The 19,715-nt window shown below is 53.7% G+C and overlaps 1 protein-coding gene across 9 annotated transcripts in view; it reads left to right on the top strand.

The window, feature by feature from the left end:
* Positions 1-19,715, top strand: part of Ano1 (anoctamin 1) — a 146,807-nt gene that overhangs the window by 112,193 nt on the left and 14,899 nt on the right. For 4 of the 9 annotated variants that reach the window (XM_023710664.1, XM_023710662.1, XM_023710668.1 and 1 more), the window contains 10 exons: positions 3,452-3,534; positions 6,800-6,811; positions 7,364-7,435; positions 9,589-9,666; positions 10,507-10,581; positions 14,019-14,220; positions 14,351-14,462; positions 14,922-14,979; positions 16,635-16,735; positions 17,658-17,803. In XM_023710664.1, coding sequence (XP_023566432.1) covers positions 3,452-3,534; positions 6,800-6,811; positions 7,364-7,435; positions 9,589-9,666; positions 10,507-10,581; positions 14,019-14,220; positions 14,351-14,462; positions 14,922-14,979; positions 16,635-16,735; positions 17,658-17,803 — 939 coding nt within the window. The remainder of the gene's footprint in view (positions 1-3,451; positions 3,535-6,799; positions 6,812-7,363; positions 7,436-9,588; positions 9,667-10,506; positions 10,582-14,018; positions 14,221-14,350; positions 14,463-14,921; positions 14,980-16,634; positions 16,736-17,657; positions 17,804-19,715) is intronic. The other 5 variants (XM_004627110.2, XM_023710665.1, XM_023710669.1 and 2 more) reach the window with 3 other exon arrangements.

Genomic DNA, 19,715 nt, shown 5'->3' with positions numbered 1-19,715 from the left:
TTTTTTTTTTTTGGTGGAACCGGGGATTGAACTCAGGCCCTTGCACTTGCCAGGGAAGCGCTTATTCCACTGAGCCATCTCCCTGGCCCCAACTTCTAGGAATTTTGAATTGCTCTATTGTTGACAGTCCATGTCCTGGCACAGCAGAATTCATTGCATTAACTGTCTTGTCCCTGCACCTCCTCCTGCCATGCAACCACTGCCCTGCTGTTGGCTTCTACGAGCTTGGCTCTTTTAACTTCCACATATAAGACGAGCACATGATGCGGGACTTATTCTGTCCACACGATATCCAGGCCCGCCCATGTTGCTAAAAATGACAGCACTTCATCCTTTTTTCTGGCTGGCTAGTGTTCCAATGCGAGAAAGTACCACATTTTCTTTGTCCACTTGTCCACTGATTGACACCTTGGTTCATTCCACACGTTGGTGAATTGTGCGGTGTGTCTGAGATGTGCCACTTCCTTTCCTTTGGGCAGATTCCCAGAGCTGGGGTTGCCAGCGAGGGCCTATGCTAGATATCTTTAGTTTTGTTAAAGCACCTCCATACTGTTGTCCATAGTGGCTCTGCTAGTGTCCATTGCCATCAAAAGTGTATCCTAGTCCCCTCCCTCCATATCATCACGCACACGCGTTTGTCACTGTCATTTGGAAAGTCGCCCCTCTCCTGAACTAAGGTGAGACCTCGTTGTGCTTCAGGCTTGCTGTGTCCTGACGATTGCGGATAGCTTTCCTCTATCAGGGTCTTCCTTTGAGTCGTGTCCTTTCGGATCATCGGCCCGTTTTTTCAATTAGATTTCTTTTCCTGTGGAATTATTGGAATTCTTCGTGTTCTTGATAGCAGGCCCCTGTCAGATGGGTCGTGTACAGCAATTTTCTCCCACTCAGTAGTTTGTGTCTTCACTCTACTCATTGTTTGGGGTGTTTTGTTTTTGTTTTTTCTGTGCAGAAGCTTTTTAGTTTAACACGATTCTATTTTTCTGGGTTTTGTGTCACCTGTGCTTTTACATTGTTGTCTAAAATATTTTTTGCCCAGACCCACACTGGGGCGTTTTCACACCCTGTCCAGCCCTTCCCACCCCTGCTCGGCTCTGCACCAGGCTTCCTGTTCTGTTGTTGGGACAGGGGACCCAATGCCCCAGCTTTGAGGAGAGACTCACTTTAGCTCACAGCTTCAGTCCAAGGCAGGAGTGGCGCCGTGGAAGGGCAGAGGGGAGGAGAGCTGCTCAACTGTGGCCTCCAGAAGCAAGGGGAGAGGGCAGGGCCTGGGACAAAGAGCGCAGCTTTGGTCACACACCTCCCACCCTGGGGACCGCTTCCAACCAGGCCCACCTGCTCACGGTACATTCAGCTCTGAGCTCAATGGCGGATGGATCTATTGGTGAAAATAGAGCTCTCGAGAGCCAGCCACCTTCCAAACACGTGAGACTTTGGGGCCCAGTGTACAGCTAAAGCATGCGCCTGCGCTCCCACTTCCTGGGCTTTCAGCCCGGGCCCCCCTCCCCCCGACACACCCGCCTTCCTGGAGCATCCCGCTTGCTCTGGGACTGCCTTCCTGCCTCTGGCTACTTCCAGGAAGCCCTTCCATGTTCTGGATCCTTAGGGGCAGCTCCAGATGCTGGTTCTGCGAGCCTCCACTCACGGTCACCACCCACACCCTGGCACCGGCTTCTAGCTATTAAGCCCTGGGTGGAGGGGGGGTCTCACCATCACCTGCCTGGTTTCTCAGCTGCCCTCCTGTCTGTGTGGCCAGTTCCCAGGATTAATGGTCCCTTTGCAGTCGCTGTACTCACCTTACTGTGAAAAAGAGCAGGAGCATGGGGAAGCGGGTGTGTCCGTGCATGCCAAAGCTCTGGGAGCTGCATGCCAGGTTCAGAGCCTCTCCCTGCCAATTCCAAAGCGTGTTCTTTCCTGGAACACGTGGCCTCTGGTTGAGGACCCAGTCTGTGGATTCATATTGAAGGTTCATTTGCACGTATCACTTTATTTCTATCTGGTATCATTGCTTATCAGAGAGGCCACTTGATTCCTCTGAGCCCCAATTTTCATCTCTATAAAATGGGGAAACAGGACAAGGGTCATAATAAAAGGTGACAGAGACTCCAGGACAGATGCAGCTGTGGAGGGCTATATTAGTTTATATTCCATGGTTATGATGAAATGCCAGGGGCAGGATCAGTTTATAAAACAAAGAGTTTCATTTTGGCTCAAGGCCCCAGAGGTTTGAGGTTGAAGGCCAGCATCCAGTGCCCCCTTTTTGCCAGCAGAGTCCTGAGGTGGGGCAGGGCATCACATGGTGAGGGACAGCAGTGCACACATGTCTGTATCTGTCCGTTGATGTGTCTGTCTCAAAGAGCCATCAAGTCACTCATGGAGCTCCATCCACCCCAAGGACCTCATCTAATCCTAATCCTCTCCTGGAGGCCTCCCTGCAAACATCAGAGTTGGATGAAATTTTTGCCCTTCTACTTCCTCACAATTGGGATTAAACTGCAACATGCGAAGGCTTGGAGAATGCTCAAGCCACTGCTTGTCCAAGCCATTGTGGGTGCTGTGAGGCATGCTGGTTTCCTTCTGACTCTGAGGGGAATAATCTATGGCTTCCTGGATAGAATAGTCAGCTTTTTACTGCAGGAACAGAACCCCTGACATACACACCCTTAGGAAGAGGGGTTTCTTTTGGTTCATGGCATAGCCCTGGCTCCAAGGTAGAGCGTCATGGTGGAAGGGTGTGGTGGAGGAACGTGCTCAGCTCTTGGCAGGCAGGAAGCAGAGACAGGAGGAAAGCACTAGTGAGGCTGAGGCAGAGACAGGAGAGACCCTTCAAAGGCACACCCAGCAACCTCCTTCCTCCAGATGGGCCTCAGCCCTTACAGCCCACCCAGCTCTGAGCTCATCGACAGATGAACCTGCAGAGAGGTTAGTGCCCCAGGGTCCAGGGCCCTCTCCAGGATGCACCTCTGAACAGGCTGCGTGGGGGCTCAAGCCCTCCATACATGAGTCTTTGGGGGAACACTTTGTGGTTGAGCCAGAAGTTGACAGAGGTGGCCTTGAGCTGTTTTGTCTGCTGAAAACAAAAAGCGGGAAGTCACAGGTGCAGTCAGAGACCCCTGTGTGGGCTCAGCCTCAGTGGGCCTCAAAGCCCCACCAACTTTAACCTCAAGATCCCTACTCTAACCTAGGGTTCCTAAAAACAATGGCACACAACAATCAAGACCCTGAGGCCTGCCTACCCTAACCCTTGCTGACGTAGCCAGAGTTTGATCGCCCCTGCCTCAGTTCCCTCATCTATGAAATGGGAGAGCTGCGGTCACTGCTTAGTGGGGTCTGTGGAGGGCTGAATGGTTAGTGCCTGTGCAGATCCCTGGCCCTTCCTCACCTGGCGGTGCCAAAAGAAAGGATGCTGTGCTAGCATCCAGCTGCCCCTGACTGGTTCTCCTCCCACCCACAGCCGCCACCTTCATGGAGCACTGGAAGCGGAAACAGATGCGGCTCAATTACCGCTGGGACCTCACAGGCTTCGAGGAGGAGGAGGTGAGTGGCTTTGGTGCTGTCGCCGCTGGCTCCCCAGCTGCCCACTGTCCTGCTACCCATTTGGGCCTTGTGTGGAGGCCTTAGGTTATAAACACCCCTGGTCTGAGGCGAGGCCACTGCGGTCCACTTCACCCCGTCACCCCGCTCCTTCAGATGCCTCCATTCATTGGCAGGGTGGCTGGTCCATGCCCCCCTTTTGATCTTGATGCTCACATGGACATGCCCTGCAGTCTGGGATGAGTGCTAGGCCTCACTCTGCTAACCACACTGCAGTTGAGAGCTGCCGCGTGTGAGAGGCAGTTACCACTGCTGCCCATGGGTCCCCAGAAGTGGCCAGGAATGATGTCCTCTCAGTCCTTGGTCCTAGTCGCAATTGGCCATGGCTGAGGTGGGAACCTGTCACCTTCCAGAAAAAGGGGCACTCAGTAGTTAGTGACCACTGAGATTCTAGAATCTTTCTAACTGAAACAGCATCGAGGGAACAGCCCACCCAGGGCACAGTTGGGTACCTCTTCCCCAAGATTCCCCTAATAACCAAATCCAACAGGAACTGCCCACAGGGTGAATCAAAAAGAAAAGAAGCTGGTAGTACAGGCCTGTGATCCCAGCTACTCGGGAAGCTGAGGCAGGAGGGTTATGAGCTTGAGCCTGGACAACTTGGTGATTTGGGGGGACCTTGTCTGTAATATGCAGTGGTAGGGTGTCCCTGGGTTTGATGTCCAGTACCAGAAGAAGTGGGGTAAGGGGACACAGAGAAAGACAAACAGAAAGAGGAAAAGAGAAAAAAAAGAAATAATGGTGTGGTGGTGAGGAAACAGTTCATATAAATCTGAGGTTTGATTTAGTTTGGATTTTGAGACAGTCTCACTATGTAGTTCAGGCTGGCCTTGAACTCACGATGTAGCCCAGGCTGGCCTCCAACTCACGAAGATCTCCCTGCCTCAGCCTCTCAAGTGCTGGGGTTACAAGCATATACCACCATGCCTACCCTAAATCTGAGGTTTGTTTTGTTTATCTTTTTGAGACAGGGTCTCACTATGCAGTTCAGGCCAGCTTTGAGCTCAGTCTGAGTTTTTGTCTTACTAAAGTGAAAAATAAAATCACAGACAAAAAGAGAAAGTTAAAAAAAAAGAAAGAAAGAAAGTTCAGAGAGTGCTTATTAGAAATAATAAGACAAAAGCTTTCAGTTCATACCCGAAGAAAGGATAGGTCCTTATCTCCTCCTCTTATTTTAACTTTTATCTTTTGTTCTTGGGTTGTGTTTTACACTTTTAAGCTTAACAAGCTGCTTGAACTAGCTTTCAACCTGGTGAGCCATATTCCTTTACCTAGTCCCCACTACTTTAGGCTAATCTCTGTTATAAGGGGTGCCTGTAATCCCAGCACGCTGGGAGGCTGAGGCAGGATTGTGAGTCCAACTCAACCTGGGCAATTTAGTGGCTTAGGCCCTATCTTAAAATAAAAAAAAATGAAAAATAAAAAAAAGAGCTAGGGATGTAGCTCAGTGCAAAAACTCTGGGTTCAGTCCAGAGAATTAGAAAGGAACAAAGGGAAGGAGGAAGGAAGGAAAGGCATATGTTCCCCCAAGAGTAAGCTGCGCACTGGCTTACCATGGGGCTGTGCTGCCCCGAACTAAACTAACAGCGAGGGTCTCCTGAGTCCAGCTTTTCTGATGGGCCTGTCATATTTCCTCACACAGCATCTCCTCCCCGGAACCAAAGCCAAATATATGGCTCAGCTGGGGAAGCCACATACTGGCTAGCAGCATTGTTAAGAGCAGAACTTGCTGGGCAGACCAGGCAGCCCCATCTCAGTTACAAGTCAGACCTCACGGCCCGCCGTGTTGCAGAACTTCCATTCCTAATTTGACCTCACCCTCACTTGTGACCTGCAGCAAGTTGCCTACCATCCCTGTGGCCCCATACCCTGGCCTGGCACACTGGCAGTAGTTAAGGACCCATCCTCACATGATGGGGAAAGATCCTCAACAGGTCAACAGAGCAGGGTCCAGCTCGTGCACAATGCCTGTAACAGGCCTCCACCAAGCCATACCTGTACCCCACCTGTCACCTGCCCGTGTAAGTCTCAGCACTCTTCCACAGCCCCTTATCCTGCCTCCTTCTCCTCTTTCACAGTAGCCAGCTCCAAACTGATGACACGTTCACTGGCCCAAAGCTGTTTAGGGGCAATCCCAGGGCAGAACCCAGAGCCCTGTACCTGTGGTAGGGGCTGGGCCAACTGTGCCCTGGGTGGGCCGTCCCCTTGTTGCTGTTTCAGTTAGAAAGATTCAAAGGGATCGGGCATGGTGGCACACAACTATAAGCCCAGCTACTCAGAAGTCTGAGGCAGGAGGTTCCCAGAGGTCAAAGCCAGCCTGGGTAACTTAGTGATTGTATGAGACTATGTCTAAAAATAAATAATAAATGATGATGATGATGATGATGATGATGATGATGATGATGATGATGATGATAAAAGTTCTGAGGATGTGGCTACATGGTAGAGCACTTACATAACATGCTTGAAGCTCTGAATTCCATCCCCAGCACCACACATATACACAGGCATGCACGCACATGCACACACACACACACACACACACACACACACACAGAGATTCAACTAAAATAAAAAGTCAAAGAGAACCATTTGCCTTGTTTTGGAACTCGGATCAGAATGTCTTTTGCAGGGCTGGGGAGATAGCGCAGTAGAATAAGCACTTGCCTGGCAAGTGCAAGGGCCTGAGTTCAATCTCTAATTCCACAAAAAAAAAAAAAAAAAAAAAAAGTCCTTTGCCTGAAGTTCCTGTGCCTGGGGGACAGTGGGGTAGGGGGCAGGGCTGGTCCCCTTTACTTACTCATTAGGGCCCCCGCCCATGATTTCCTGACTATGGCAGCACAGGGCTTAACTTCACAGCCAGGAGCCCTGGTCACACAATCCCAGGTGACTGGCACGAGTTCCCCACAGTGAGCCCACTTCCCCCTGGAGGGGTGACCCCAGGTTTTGCACACAAAGCAGAAGGAAGCTGGGTCCAGCCTGGCTGTCACTTGGGAATTAGGAAAATCTTTGGCTGCTGCAAAATCGACAGCCCAAAGGTTATCCAGAGTCACAGTGACCCCCACCATCAAACGCTCCCCTCCTGGTCACCTGTCCCCAGTCTCCATCCTGGTTTTTAAGAAAATGGTCTTTAGAGGATGCACCCCATGTCTGGAAAACAGTATGATTAATGAGATCTTTTTGTTTTTCCTTTTCTGGTTCCCCGAAGGAGGCGGTCAAGGTTTGGAACTTTTTGTCACTCCTCTGTCTTCCTACAGCCTATCTCCCAGAACCAGGACCTCTGCCGCACCTCACCCATCTGTTTCCACCTCGCAGCTCCTCGTGGCTCTCCCGGGCCGGGGTCTCTGCTTCTCCCTCCTCTAACCCCTTCTTCTGTTCCAGCGCCTCCGCTGACCGCTCTGGGCTCCCCGGGCCTCTGGTCTGCCCGCGCTTGCTGCACACTGCGTCTCTCCCCACAGCTTCCACAGCCTGCTCTCGGGGCCGGTTCATGGCTGGTCCTCACTGCAGCCTGGCACAGCCTCGTGCTCCCGGGACCCCAAAGCCAGGCCCTGTGGCCACCCCATTGGGCTGGGGTCCCAACAGTGGAGCATGCCAGGCCTGTGTGCAGGCCAAACACGGGGACCTCGGAATTGGAAATGCGGCAGGCAGCCCGCCATGAACTGGCCCTGTAGGACACCCGCAGCACATACATAAGCTGGTTGCCATGTGCCCACGCAGAGGAGCCCACACCCGCTGTGAGCCAGACCCTGTTCTGACTTGATTTCTTTCACAGGATCATCCCAGGGCCGAATATGAAGCCAGAGTCTTAGAGAAGTCGCTGAGGAAAGAGTCCAAAAACAAAGAGGTAGGGGATCACTGAGAGCTTGTTCTGCTGGCAGCAAAGCGCCGTGTGTTCAAATGTAGATGAGGGGTCAGCAAGCGCTGCTTCATCAACCATGCAGGCTGGGGTGGCAGATCCTGTGCTCACCAGATGTGGTCCAAGGTTGGCCCAGAGAGTAAATATTTTAGGTTGTTTACTCTTACACTGCAGCCACTCAACTCTACAGTGTGGCCATTGATGACCAGTAAACAAACAGGCCTGGCTATCTTCCAATAAAACTTTATTTACAAAAGCAGGAAGGGGCAGACTTGGCTCAAGGGCTGGAACTGTGAAACCCCGAGGTACCCTGTGGGAGACCTCAAACCTTAGCATGCATGTCAGCCCAAGGACCACGCGGCCTGAAGTCCCTACTGAGGTGCATTTGGCATGGACCCTGCCACCTGTGCTTCACACTGAGCAATGAGAATCATTTGCGATCCAGGGTCTGTGAGCAAACATCTGAGCCTTCGTTTCCCTCACTGACTATGAGAACAAGAGAAATAAGTGTGCTTTTCGTCGTGCACTTGAGGCCACCCTGGTTTTTTGTTTATTTGTTTAATGTATGTGGTACAGGGTCTCACTACGCAGGCTTGGGCTCATAGTAATCCTCCTGTTTCAGCCTCCCCAGTGCTGAGATTACAGGCGTGCGCTACCTTACTTGGTCTCTATGGCCAGCTCAGCATGCCTGGGGCCAGGGCTGGCACAGCATACGGTGCCGGGGATTGAACCCCAGGGCCTGTGCTTGCCTAAGCAGGCGCTTAGTCTGCTGAGCTATCTCGCCGGCCCACCACCCTGTTTTTATAACAAATCCCCTTCTCTGTCCCCAACTTCTTGTCCAAACCAAAACCTTACGTGTGAAGCTTGACTCTCTCAGAGCATATGGATGTTTTTAATGCTGGATTTTCACATGACCTGGGACAAGAAAGAAACTCCTGGGCCTTGTCCACTTCTCAGAGGTGGAGAAATTCGCCTTGGCTCTGTGAATGGCTAGAAACTGCTCTTCCACCTCCCAGACTGCCCTGTCCACCTCAAGCACTGTCCAGGACAAACCCCTGGGCTTCTCTTTCCTGGCCATTATGTCACATGTGCAGAACTCATTGGTACCAAGTGGCCAGAAGTCACAGTCAACAGAATCCCATCTGGGGACAGAGGTGGGTACTCCCAGTTCCTGTAATGCAGCAAACATCAGAGAGACCTGGGCTTCCTGCAGTTGGGAAGGATGTTCCCTCTCACAAGTCAGAATTGTCACCCTCAAATAAAGAGGTTTATCTGTCCAATTCAACCCATCACACTCACGTGTTCCTGTCTGTACCCAGCTGGCCACTGTGGGCCCTCGGGCAGAGTCCCCAGTTCCAAGCTTGGGTTGAGATGTCTCAGAAATTGGCATAAGGCCCCTGGGATGGTCACCCTGTGGCTCTGTGGTTGTTCTTCTCAGAGTGAGCTCAGATGGGTGTTCCACTCCTTCCCAAGGGGAAAAACTCTCGTGGCTACACCACGCTGGCTTGAGACAAGGGACTTTGGGGTGAAGAAACAGCAAGCTAGAAGTCTGGGGATGCTGAAGCTGCCCCTCGGCCCAGGGCTTGGTTTCAACTTGAGCTCCTGAGCATAGGGAGCCTCAGAGGCGTCGGGCTTATTTTGCAGTCCCCTGATGGTGAGGCCAGGTCCCAACTGTTCCCCAAAGGCCACACCCTTCCTTTGCCGCTCTGTTTCTTGTGGCTCCTGGCCACTGCTTCTCTGGTCTGGATCTTTCCCCCAGCTATGGTAACAAAGATGCACCATGTCCTTGGCATGGTTACTTGAGCTTCTAGATGTGCCTCCTTCCTGCCTTTCTGAGATGCTCATGGTGACAGACAGACCCCTGTCTCTGCACCCTCTGAACTGCTGCATCTCTTGAGATGGAGGCCAGTGGGCCCAGAGGGAAGGTCGTGCTGGAGTCCCTGTTCCAGAATCTTCCAGCTCTGTCACCATGACTTTCTTCGCAGCCTTGCTTTTAGAATATGGGTCTCTGCCCCCATTACTTATTTAAAATGCCCAGAACCGGAATCGGCCCTGTGAGAACATGGGCTCCGCGGACCGCAGCCCGGCCCGAGGTCAGTGTGCCTCTCCTGCCTCAGCCTCTTTTCCCTGCCTGCCCTCAGAAGCGCCGGCATGTTCCGGAGGAGTCAACAAACAAGTGGAAGCAGAGGGTTAAGAGCGCCATGGCAGGGGTGAAATTGGTACTTTCGTGTCTCGGGGGAGCACACATCCTGACCGTGTGCGGACCTCCAAGTCCTTGTGGTGGTGCTTCTCCCCTTTTGCCTGCGTCCTCCTAACACTCACCCGTACTCCTTTACCTCCCGCCACACCCCGCCAGCCCTGCCTGCGTCACTGTGTCCCCGCATGGCTGCGGTGGATCCCATGTTGAGGGGGCCATCCCTGTCACAGCTGCCCATGCGCCCCTTGTGGCGTCCCCACGAGCACTCCTGCACCCACCCTGTACAGGGTCTGTGCCAGCATGCCCTGGCCCATGTGCATGTTTTCCTGTTGGAAATCTCAGCCCCACTTGAAATCTCCTGGGCCGCTGACCAGCTTCCGCCAGAGGTTCCTGTAGACCCTGCTGGGTCCTGCCCCAGAGCCTTCCTGAGCCACACGTCCCCACAGTTCCTGTTCCTATGCAGCAATCAACATCTTAACTTGTAATACTAGTGACTTGTTGGGCAAAAGAAAAATAGCTCTTATAGTCTGGGTAGCAAATGGCCAAGCAGTTGGGCCCTGTGGCCCTCGAAGGGAGCCCTGCAGGGGTAGAAGTGGATTTCAAATGTCGGCTGTTCCCAGACACAGGACTCCCAGTCTTGGGTGCATGAAGGAAGTGAGCTCCCTGATCGTCACCCTGTCTGCACATAGTGTTACTGCATAGGTAATAAGGTCCCGTGTGCCTCTGGAAACACCGGGCATTAAACCTGCTCGGCACCCGTTTTACGGTTTCCCAAGTCTCTCTGTTGTCCACGTCATCTGTGTGTGCGCATGCCTATGCCCTGGTACATCCCAGCCGGTGATGCTGGCCGTTCATATTACAGACCGACAAGGTGAAGCTGACGTGGAAAGACCGATTCCCGGCATACCTCACCAACCTGGTCTCCATCATCTTCATGGTGAGTTCCAGAGGGTGACAGCGGAAGCTGAGGGATGTCCACAAGAAGAAACAGGCATCCACCATGACAGGGCCACTGGGAACACTGGTGCCAGTCACTCCAAGACGTGCTGACCCTGGCTCCTCCAGTGGCCATCCCTAGAATGGGATGACGCCAGGAGTCTTTCAGAAACTCTTAAAGAAATGACACAGAGGCAGGACAAAAGTCACTGTGATGCTGCTCAGATAGGTGGCAGGGCTGTGACTCCAAGCTGGTCTGCTCAGCTGATGTGAATGAATTGGCAAGATCTTTGTGGCTGTCCTAGGAGACTCCAGTCCCACACTGATTTGTCCTCAGCTGCACTTCCAAGTGTTCATCAACCCTCAGGTGGTCAGGGCCACCACTGAACACATTTGCCCCAGCAAATGTGGAGATATAAGTGAGTCTTGTAGACTACCTGATGCCCAGGGCCCTTGGTTGGCCACAGAGCTGAGGACCTATAAGGAGCATCTCAGGGAGCAGCTTCAGAGCTGACCGGTCCTGTACCATCCACATCCTGCCCAGAGAAACCAAAGCCCAGAGGTTGGGCCTCTCTTCCCAGGATATGAACCAATAGGTGGCAGAGCCAGAAAATGGGTGGTCACTTTGCTCTAAGAGCCCTTTAATGGCACATACTTGGTTTTGTTTGATTGTTTTTGCTGTCCTTGGGATTGACTCGGGACCTTGAGCTTGACAGGCAGGCACTTAAGCCACTGAGCTATATCCCTGGCCTATGGCATGAACTTGAAAAGGAGGCAGGAGGCCAATCTGGGTTCCCTGGGTTGAGTAAGGGACCGAAGACCCCTTAATTAAGTAAGGAAAGATAGCATAGGACTCAGTCTGTCCCCACACTCTTCACACACAACAAGGAAGACCTTGTCTGGTATAAAGAAATCCAGAAGACTGGGACACCAAAGATCATCTCCCTTTGCCCCAGAGAAAGGGCATTTGTTTGGGTCTGGGAGGGCTGTTATACTATGCTGCTCAACTTTTCCATTGCTGGGACAAGCACCAGACACAGACACCTCCAAGGAGAGGCGTGTAGTGGCTCAAGGTTCAGAGCGATCAGTCCATGGTGAGCTGGCTCCAGGTTAGGAATATCACAGCAGAGAGGAAGGGAGAAGAGTGCTGCTCCCTTCATGATGGTCAGGAAGCAGAGCAGAGGGGGAAAGTACAAGGGTGAGAGGTGTGCTCTCCAAAAACACTATCCAGTGACCCATTTCTCCAGTGAGCCCCACCTTCTGTTGGCATTCAAGTGTGACCCTCAGCAGATTAATCCACTGATGAGTGTAGACACCATGACCCGTTCACCTCTCCAAGGATCTCTTAACCCAGTCAGATTGACAAGTAAGATGAACTAGCAGAGTTGCTCTCCAGTACACGCTGCACAGGGAGTGGGCTCAGCCTCATCCCGCATGTGCATGTCATGTCTCCTTTGGTGCTAGGGGATAACCAAAGAATACCTGGCTCCCTTACCTGGAGCATCCCCAGCCCTCACATATTGAGGGTCAGGGCTCAGGGAATGGGAGGCACAGGGAAACCTAAGGTCCAGCTGCATCTGGCAGACAAGGAAGAGGGTGGTTAGTGGAAGGACCAGTAAAGGAAGGGGGTGGGTGGTGTGGGGCTGGTCCAGCAGCTTCTCTGACCTTCTGCTCACCCAGCCTAGCATTGTGTCCACTCTTGGGCATAATGTGGCTACTCCCCCTGCAACGTCATGTCTACTTTCCAGACAGGAAGACAGGGAAGTGGGGGGGGGAGTCAGAAGATGGGAAGCAACAGCTATTCCAGCCCTTTGAAGAGACCTCTGCCTGTATTTCATTGGTTAGCACCCATTGTCTGGCCACCCAGCCTGCAGAGAAGCTGAGAGAGGAGCACGCTATGGTCCTCACAAGGCAAGAGAATGGAACAAAGGTTAGGAACATAGGGTAGGAGATGGCCAGCATTTCCTTCCCAACCCTCAACATCCTGGTGAGTCACACTTACTGTGGGTGGGGACACAGCTCGGTCCCTGACTCCAGAGCCCCATTCAGGGAACAGATGTGGTTCTGGTCCTCTAGACACTAGTGCAGACAGCCAGCAGATCTGGCCTGGTACCTCCATTCAGGAAGGGAGCACAGGGCCTGTCTGTTCTGGCACGTGCTGACCCCCAACAACGTGGGGGGCTGCCTGCTGCAGTTGAGTCACCCCAGGCCCAGCACCCTATCTGTCTGGCACAAGGGAGTTTCTGGAGCTAGGGTGAGGCTGCCTGACAGGACAGAGGAGGCTTACTCTAAGGATAACCTGGTCCCCTACCTCCAGGAGTGGTACCCATGCCCCTCCCCCAAGCCAGTCACCATTGGCCAGGAGTGATGCAAGCTGCCCATGCTTTCCAGGGCAGGTATGGTCACCATTTAGTCACCAGCAGATATCTGCAGGTGCTAGTACTGGTGGCTCAGAGTGTACAATGAGAGCTTGCCCAGGAGATCCCCAAAGGCCACAGCCTCCCATGGGGCCAGCATGTCTCACCCATCCTGAGCTGTAACTGAAGGCAGGTCGGCTGTCCTGGGAGTCCAAGGGGACCTTCTCAGGAGGGACAGGACCCACTACCTGCACTCAGGACACAGGGAACACCCAGCAGGAGCCTGCGTACTACAGGTGGGGCTCAGTCTTGGTCTGGAGGCCTGGCTCTGTGTGTGCTTCCCACTTGCTCATGCTGCATGGGTCATGTATGTCCTCAGACTGGACTTCCATAGCCTTGGGCAGGGCAGAGTGGGGGCTGGGTCTTGCTGCTTGAGTTGGGCCATAGGCAAAGGAATTCCAGACAGACAGACAGACAGACAGACAGACAGACAACCTGCAGTGGATGGAACCAACTGATTAGGGTAGCCAGCTCTGACCTGGTCTCTCAGGCAATCACCAGCCTGTTTTATGGAGGGTTCTGATCCATGGTGGATTCAGCCAGCCTTGGAGTTGCTCTCATGGAGGCTGGGTCCCACCTCCCACCAGACCTGCAGTGCTGCCTGCTGCCACCTCTACACAGGGCAGTTCCTTGGGGGTGGCAGCACTCCCTCTGAGGCCGTCCCTCCCTCTGCTCATTCAGGCCAGGCAGGGGAGAAGCACCCCTCCTGCTGCAGTGAGCACCCCCACATACCAAGGGCACAGGTGACACTGTGCCCTGTGCTGTGATTGGGCCCGACACAGAAAGATCCAGTGAATTTCAGGTTCCAGTAGACCCATTTGTAGATCCCAGCCCTAGCTACGCAGCCTTTCTGAGCTGCAGGGCCCTCTTGTATCACAGAAAAGTCACCTGAGATGGCTTAACATGCAGAGCCCTGGCCTGCAGAAGTGCACAGGCAAGGTCATTCTTGGTTCTGACCCAGAAGAGCTGAAGGCTGGAGAGAGCTGGGCCCCTTGCCAAGTGCCCCCCGCCTCCCCCACAGGTCGCAGTGACATTTGCCATTGTCCTCGGCGTCATCATCTACAGAATCTCCATGGCTGCTGCCTTGGCCATGAACTCCTCCCCCTCCGTGAGGTCCAACATCCGGGTCACAGTCACGGCCACTGCAGTCATCATCAACCTGGTGGTCATCATCCTCTTGGATGAGGTCTATGGCTGCATCGCCAGGTGGCTCACCAAGATCGGTGAGTGCCTGTGCCCCAGGTCCTGCCCAGAAATATCACCCCAAGTCCCTGTCTGAGTTGGCTGTGAGTTGGGGGGGTTATGGTGCCTGTGGTCAAAGGCACCAGTTGGCATAGTCCATCTGTCCCCCAGAGGTCCCGAAGACTGAGAAGAGCTTTGAGGAGAGACTGATCTTCAAGGCCTTCCTGCTGAAGTTCGTGAACTCCTACACCCCCATCTTCTATGTGGCTTTCTTCAAAGGACGGTAGGGACTTCAGCCTTTGCCCAATTTTTTCCACCCCATCTGGTGTAAGGTTCATCTCTTCCCCTCCCCTGTGAAGAGGAGGCCTGGTTCCCAGAGCTGTGGCCCTTCAAGAAGCTCTGGTTCCCACTTGAGTGGCAAAACGGCAGAACTCCTGAACAGTGGGCACTCCAGGAAGTGGAGAATGCAAGCAGCCAGAGCTTTGGGAAGCGGGGACCTCAGGCAGCAATCCTAATAGCAATCCCAAAACCACCTAGGGATTGACCCAGGAGATCAGGACCCGCCAGCAAGCAGGATGGCCAGCCATGCCCCATCCTAGTAGAGGAGATCAGGCAGGGGTGTTGCCTGTGAATAGACTCAAGGCTCAGACTTTGGGGCCAAAGCCCAGCACGGTGTGCGTTCTACCCAAGTGAGCAAAGCCTGGCTGTTAATGAGCTTCATGTTGGTTTCTGTTTGTTTCAGGTTCGTGGGACGCCCGGGTGACTACGTGTACATCTTCCGCTCCTTCCGAATGGAGGAGGTAACTGAGGCATATAGGTTCGCAGCAACAGCCCCCTCTGCTTGGCTCCCCTACAAGCCCACACGGGACCTCAGGAGCAGCAGGACACCTGTTTGTTAGGCCGTAGCAGCCTTTCCTTTCCTCTGACAGAGCCTGTGCTTTTCTCTACCGGTGGGTCAGCTTTGGTCTTAGTTGGCGTGCCCACAGGGAATCCCCCTAAAGAAGACAAAGTCTCCCGAGTCAAAGAGAGAAAATTACACATGCTTGCCTTTTCTTTCTTTCTTTTTCTGGCCAGGCTTTGAGTATTTCTGTCTCTGGTTAAAATGAGTTAATGGGGAAAAACAGACCTCGGCTGTATTTTTTTACTTCCAACTTTGCTACGCCCACCCCTCTACCCACAGACTTGGTGCTGGCAACATTTGGCTTCTGCCTCACAGTTCTGGCCACAGAGGGTATGGCGCCAGCCGCCGCTGGCTGCTGAGTCACGGCCCGTGGACCGCCTCCACAGACTGGTGGCTCCGTCAGGCCAGGCTGGGTCCACGCCCAGGCATAGGGGACCCAGCACACGTTTTCACTGAGGAATGGAATAGCAGGTGGGGGTGGGCATCAGGTACAGGGCAACCCAGCCACCTCGACTACAGCCTAAAAGTTCATTCAGGCCCTGGGCATCCCAGGGCTCCTGCAGTTATGGTGCTTGCTGAAAGCCCATAAGGAATTGTTTTACTTTCTGCATGGTATTTTTGTATATACATGATACACTGTCAAACTCTGCCATTGTAGAAGCAGGAGAAACGTCTTTTTAGAATAGAATAAAACCAAAGTGATGCTCTTTTTTATGAAAGAATGCCTAAGACACGTTACTTGATAATTATAAAGGGGTTTTTGCTTGGGTCCCCGAGAAAGGTCACTGTACCCTCAGGTCACCAGGGTGTCTGTTGCTTGGGCATGTTAAGCCTCCCCCCCACAGAGGCATCTCACCGCCACCAGCCAGCCTGCGGAGATACTGCCCACTGAGAGCAGGGCTGCCTCACTCTGGGGCTTCCCAGCTGGGTGGCCCAACCTGCCACGCTGTACAGCCTGTGGACGGGTGGCCAGGGTATGGGACAAGTTGCTAGCCCTGGAGGAGGAGGAGGAATCCAAGGCCCAAGGCCCACTCATTGGCACTGGCACTTCCTCCGAGCTCCTGGCCCTGCTCAGCGGCTGCAGGCAAGGTGTTATTTTCCTGGGGCCCCCTCCACAAAACACCACAAATCCAACTGCTCACGGCTCTGGAAGCCTAAAATCAAGGTGCCCACAGGGCCATGCTCCCCTCGGAGGTTCTGGAAGAGTCCTTACTTGCTTTGCCTGATACAGGAGGACAGCAGAGTCCTCGGTGACCCTTTACAGCCAGTCCAGTCTCCACCTTCTCCTCTCTGTGTCTGCTTTCTTATGAGGACGCCAGCCTCAGGATTAGGGCCACCTACTCCAGGATGGCTTCATCTTGATTTACTAATTATGCTTACAAAGACCCTTTCTCCCACTAAGGCCCCCTTCGCAGATTCCAGGTATTGGGACTTGACTGTCTCTTTGGAGGACACAAGTCAGCCCTAACCAGCCTGATGGTTAGGTGTGCTGCCTGGGCCCGGACTCCTCTCCAGGAGTCCCTGGCGGTGAGACCAGTTCTGTTCTCTCTGCAGTGCGCCCCTGGTGGATGCCTCATGGAGCTCTGCATCCAGCTCAGCATCATCATGCTGGGGAAGCAGCTTATCCAGAACAACCTGTTCGAGATCGGCATCCCGTGAGTCCCGCCCAGCTGCAGCGGGGCGGGTGGGGCACCGGATCTTGGGGTGCATGGGTGGCTCTTGTGCTGGCCTGGGTGACAAAAGTGAACACTAGGCGGGGAGAAGTCACCCATTGTGGACTAAGAGAGGAGGCTGGGTGAGCATGCAGGGTAACAACAGACGCCCCCAAACCCACCTGTGGGTCTCAGGATTGGTGAATAGGGAGCTAGTGTTTGCCTTCTTGTCCTTGTCCCCTTCAGAAATCTGTGCCCGCACCTTCTCCCCAAAAGGCCACTTCTGGACTCTTCCCCATGGTCACAACTCTTAAGAGTCCTCACTTTATGTTGTCCTCAGGCCCTGCCTGCTGTCCTGCAACTTTAGGGGGCCTTTATGTTCCCACCCCTGGGTGTCCCTGAGAAGCCACCAAAGCCATGATGCTGTTACAGAGCAATAGTCTGTGTGACAAGAGCAATAGTGGCTTTCCCATCTTGCTTAGAGCAGACACTAAAATCCTTACCATGCCTTGGGCTGCCTATTGTGATTTGATTCCAGCCCCATGTCTGACCTTATCTCCCTACTGTGAACTAACAGCTCAAGGCTTATCACAGAAAGTGAGATATAGCACCTTGAAGCAGGGTGTGTGACACAACCCGCACTCTTCAAAGCTGAGGCAGGAGGACTGCAAGTGTCGGCTCAGCCTGGGCGGTTTAGCAAGATACTGTCTCAAAGAAATGTTTTTAAAAATTTGAAAGAGGGTGGAGATGTCCTGGGTTCAAGTTCCAGTATAAGAGAAAGACAGAGAGAGAGAGAGAGAGAGAGAGAGAGAGAGGAGGGAGGGAAGGAGAAAGGAAGAGTGGCGAGGGAAGAAGGGAAGAGAGAAAGCAATGAGGGAGGCCCCCATCTTTCCAAGGCCGCCCAGTGATGCAGAACATCTTCCAGGAAGATGAAAAAGCTCATCCGGCGCCTGAGGCGGCGGCGCCAGAGCCCCTCAGACCACGAGGAGCAGGGGAAGAGGAAGCAGCGCTATGAGGTAGACTACAACCTGGAGCCCTTCGCCGGCCTCACCCCCGAGTACATGGAGATGAGTGAGTGGGGGCCTTGGCCTCACTGTGCCCTGGGGCGGCGGTGGCAGGGTAGAACCAGGCCCTCGGGCTATGCAATGTCCCCACCCTGACCCGAAGCGCCAGAGTCCCAGTGGGAGATGAGAGTAAGGGGCCCTGTAAGGCCGTTGTCGTCGCCCTAGATCCATGAGCCCTGCCCCTTGAAATTGGCCCCTGGGTCCTGATGGCCCTGGTCCCCAGGTGCCATCACCATGCAGCCTGATGCACAGGCCACTTCTCGCCTCAGCCCCAGCTATCCGAGAGCCCACCCCACAGCTACAGTCCCCACTGCACCCAGCCTCTGGCTGCCCCTCGGGCCCTGCTCTTGGAGGAGGCAGTTCTCAGGCCTTAGTCCTCCTCTCCGTCCTGGCAGTAAACACCTGTGGTTTCACTGCACAGAGCAGGACTCAAGAGCAGTTAGAGATTAGGCCTGTGGTGTGCCAGTCCTGCAGGTGGGCGGAGCAGAGGCGGGAACAGCCAGGTGTGGCCTGCACCAGCCACTGGAGCCCCAGGCCGCACTTCCTCACTGTCTGCCTCCCCTGCTCTGGCTACTCTGGCTTCCTTGTTGTTCCCTAGCACACTGCTCAGGCCTGCCCCGGGGCCTTTGCACTAGCTGTGTTCCCACTGGAAGGCTCTCCCCTAGTACCTGCATGACTTGCTCTCTCCCGTCCTCCCTCCTGTCTTCCTAGGTGCTGCTCAGAATGTCCCTTATCAGAGGTCTTCCTGATCATAGAGGTCAAAGGGGGCAACCCCTCCCCTCCACAGGCAACAGGCCCGCTTTTCCCCCTGCTCCCTCTGGCAGTCACCAGCTGCTACCTTTAGCCCTTCTTTGCTCTGTCCCATCTGTCTAATGCCCTACCCAAGGCGAGCCTCACTGCCACTCAGTCTCCACCCCCTGAAACTGCCTGGGTATGTGGCAAGTGCTCAGTACGTGTTTGCTCATGAATTACTGTGAGGAAATGGACAGGAAAACAGGCAGAAAGGTTCTGAGTGCAGTGTCTCTGGCCAGCACTAACAAGTCTCAGAAGTGTAGATTCCCAAACCCATCCCTGGCCTTCACGCAAGAAGGGCTGTCCCAGACTCTGCATTTTACACAAGCACTGAGCAGACTGGACTGGCCTAGAGTGAGTGCCCAAGTGTACACAGGTCTGCTGTGCTGAGGAGCAGTGTGGCCTTTGGCTTCTGGAGCCTCTACCCAACTTTCCTGTGCGTTGCTCCAGGAGCCTCGCCCTGCCTCCCTAAGCTCCGCCCCCACCTCCCTAAGCTCCGCCCCCACCTCCCTAAGCTCCTTGAGGCTCCACCCCCTAAGTGGTTCCCTTGCCTCCCTAAGCTCCTCCCCTGTTCCCTAAGCTCCTCCCTCACCTCCCTAAGTTCCTTCTTGTGCTCCTACGGTGGGCCCAGCAGCTCCCCCGGTGATTGTACAAGGAGCACCTGGCTGTTGACTCAGGCTCTAAAGAGCTGTGGTTTTCTTTTGATTTTTGTTTGTTCATTTGTTTTTGGTACTGGGGATCAAACTCAGGACCTACCTTGTGCTTACCAGGCACTTATGTTGCTGGGCTGTCTCCCCAGTCCAAAGGACCATGTTTTGATGACTGTTTCTCTCTGTCCCTGTCATCTCTTTTGATTCAGGGACTGAACCCAAGACCATTACACTGAACTAAATCCCCAGCTCTTTTTTCACTGTTTATGTTGAGATAGGGTTTCACCAACTCACTAAGTTCCCCAGGCTGGGCTTGGACTTGCAAACCCACACTTAGCCTGTTTCGTTTCTCCTGGAAGAAATTCCAGGCTGAGCCAAAGGTGGCCCGGTGGGCAGCTCCAAGCCAGCTCCTTCCACAGTTGCTAAGACACGGAGGTGGGGCTATGGCCAACCACGTCTGGGTCACTGAGGTCAGCC

This window comes from Octodon degus, unplaced genomic scaffold (genome assembly GCF_000260255.1).
Source record: "Octodon degus isolate 3935 unplaced genomic scaffold, OctDeg1.0 scaffold00018, whole genome shotgun sequence".
NCBI classification, from domain to species: Eukaryota; Metazoa; Chordata; class Mammalia; order Rodentia; family Octodontidae; genus Octodon; species Octodon degus.
This window is presented reverse-complemented; position numbering and strand designations above follow the sequence as displayed.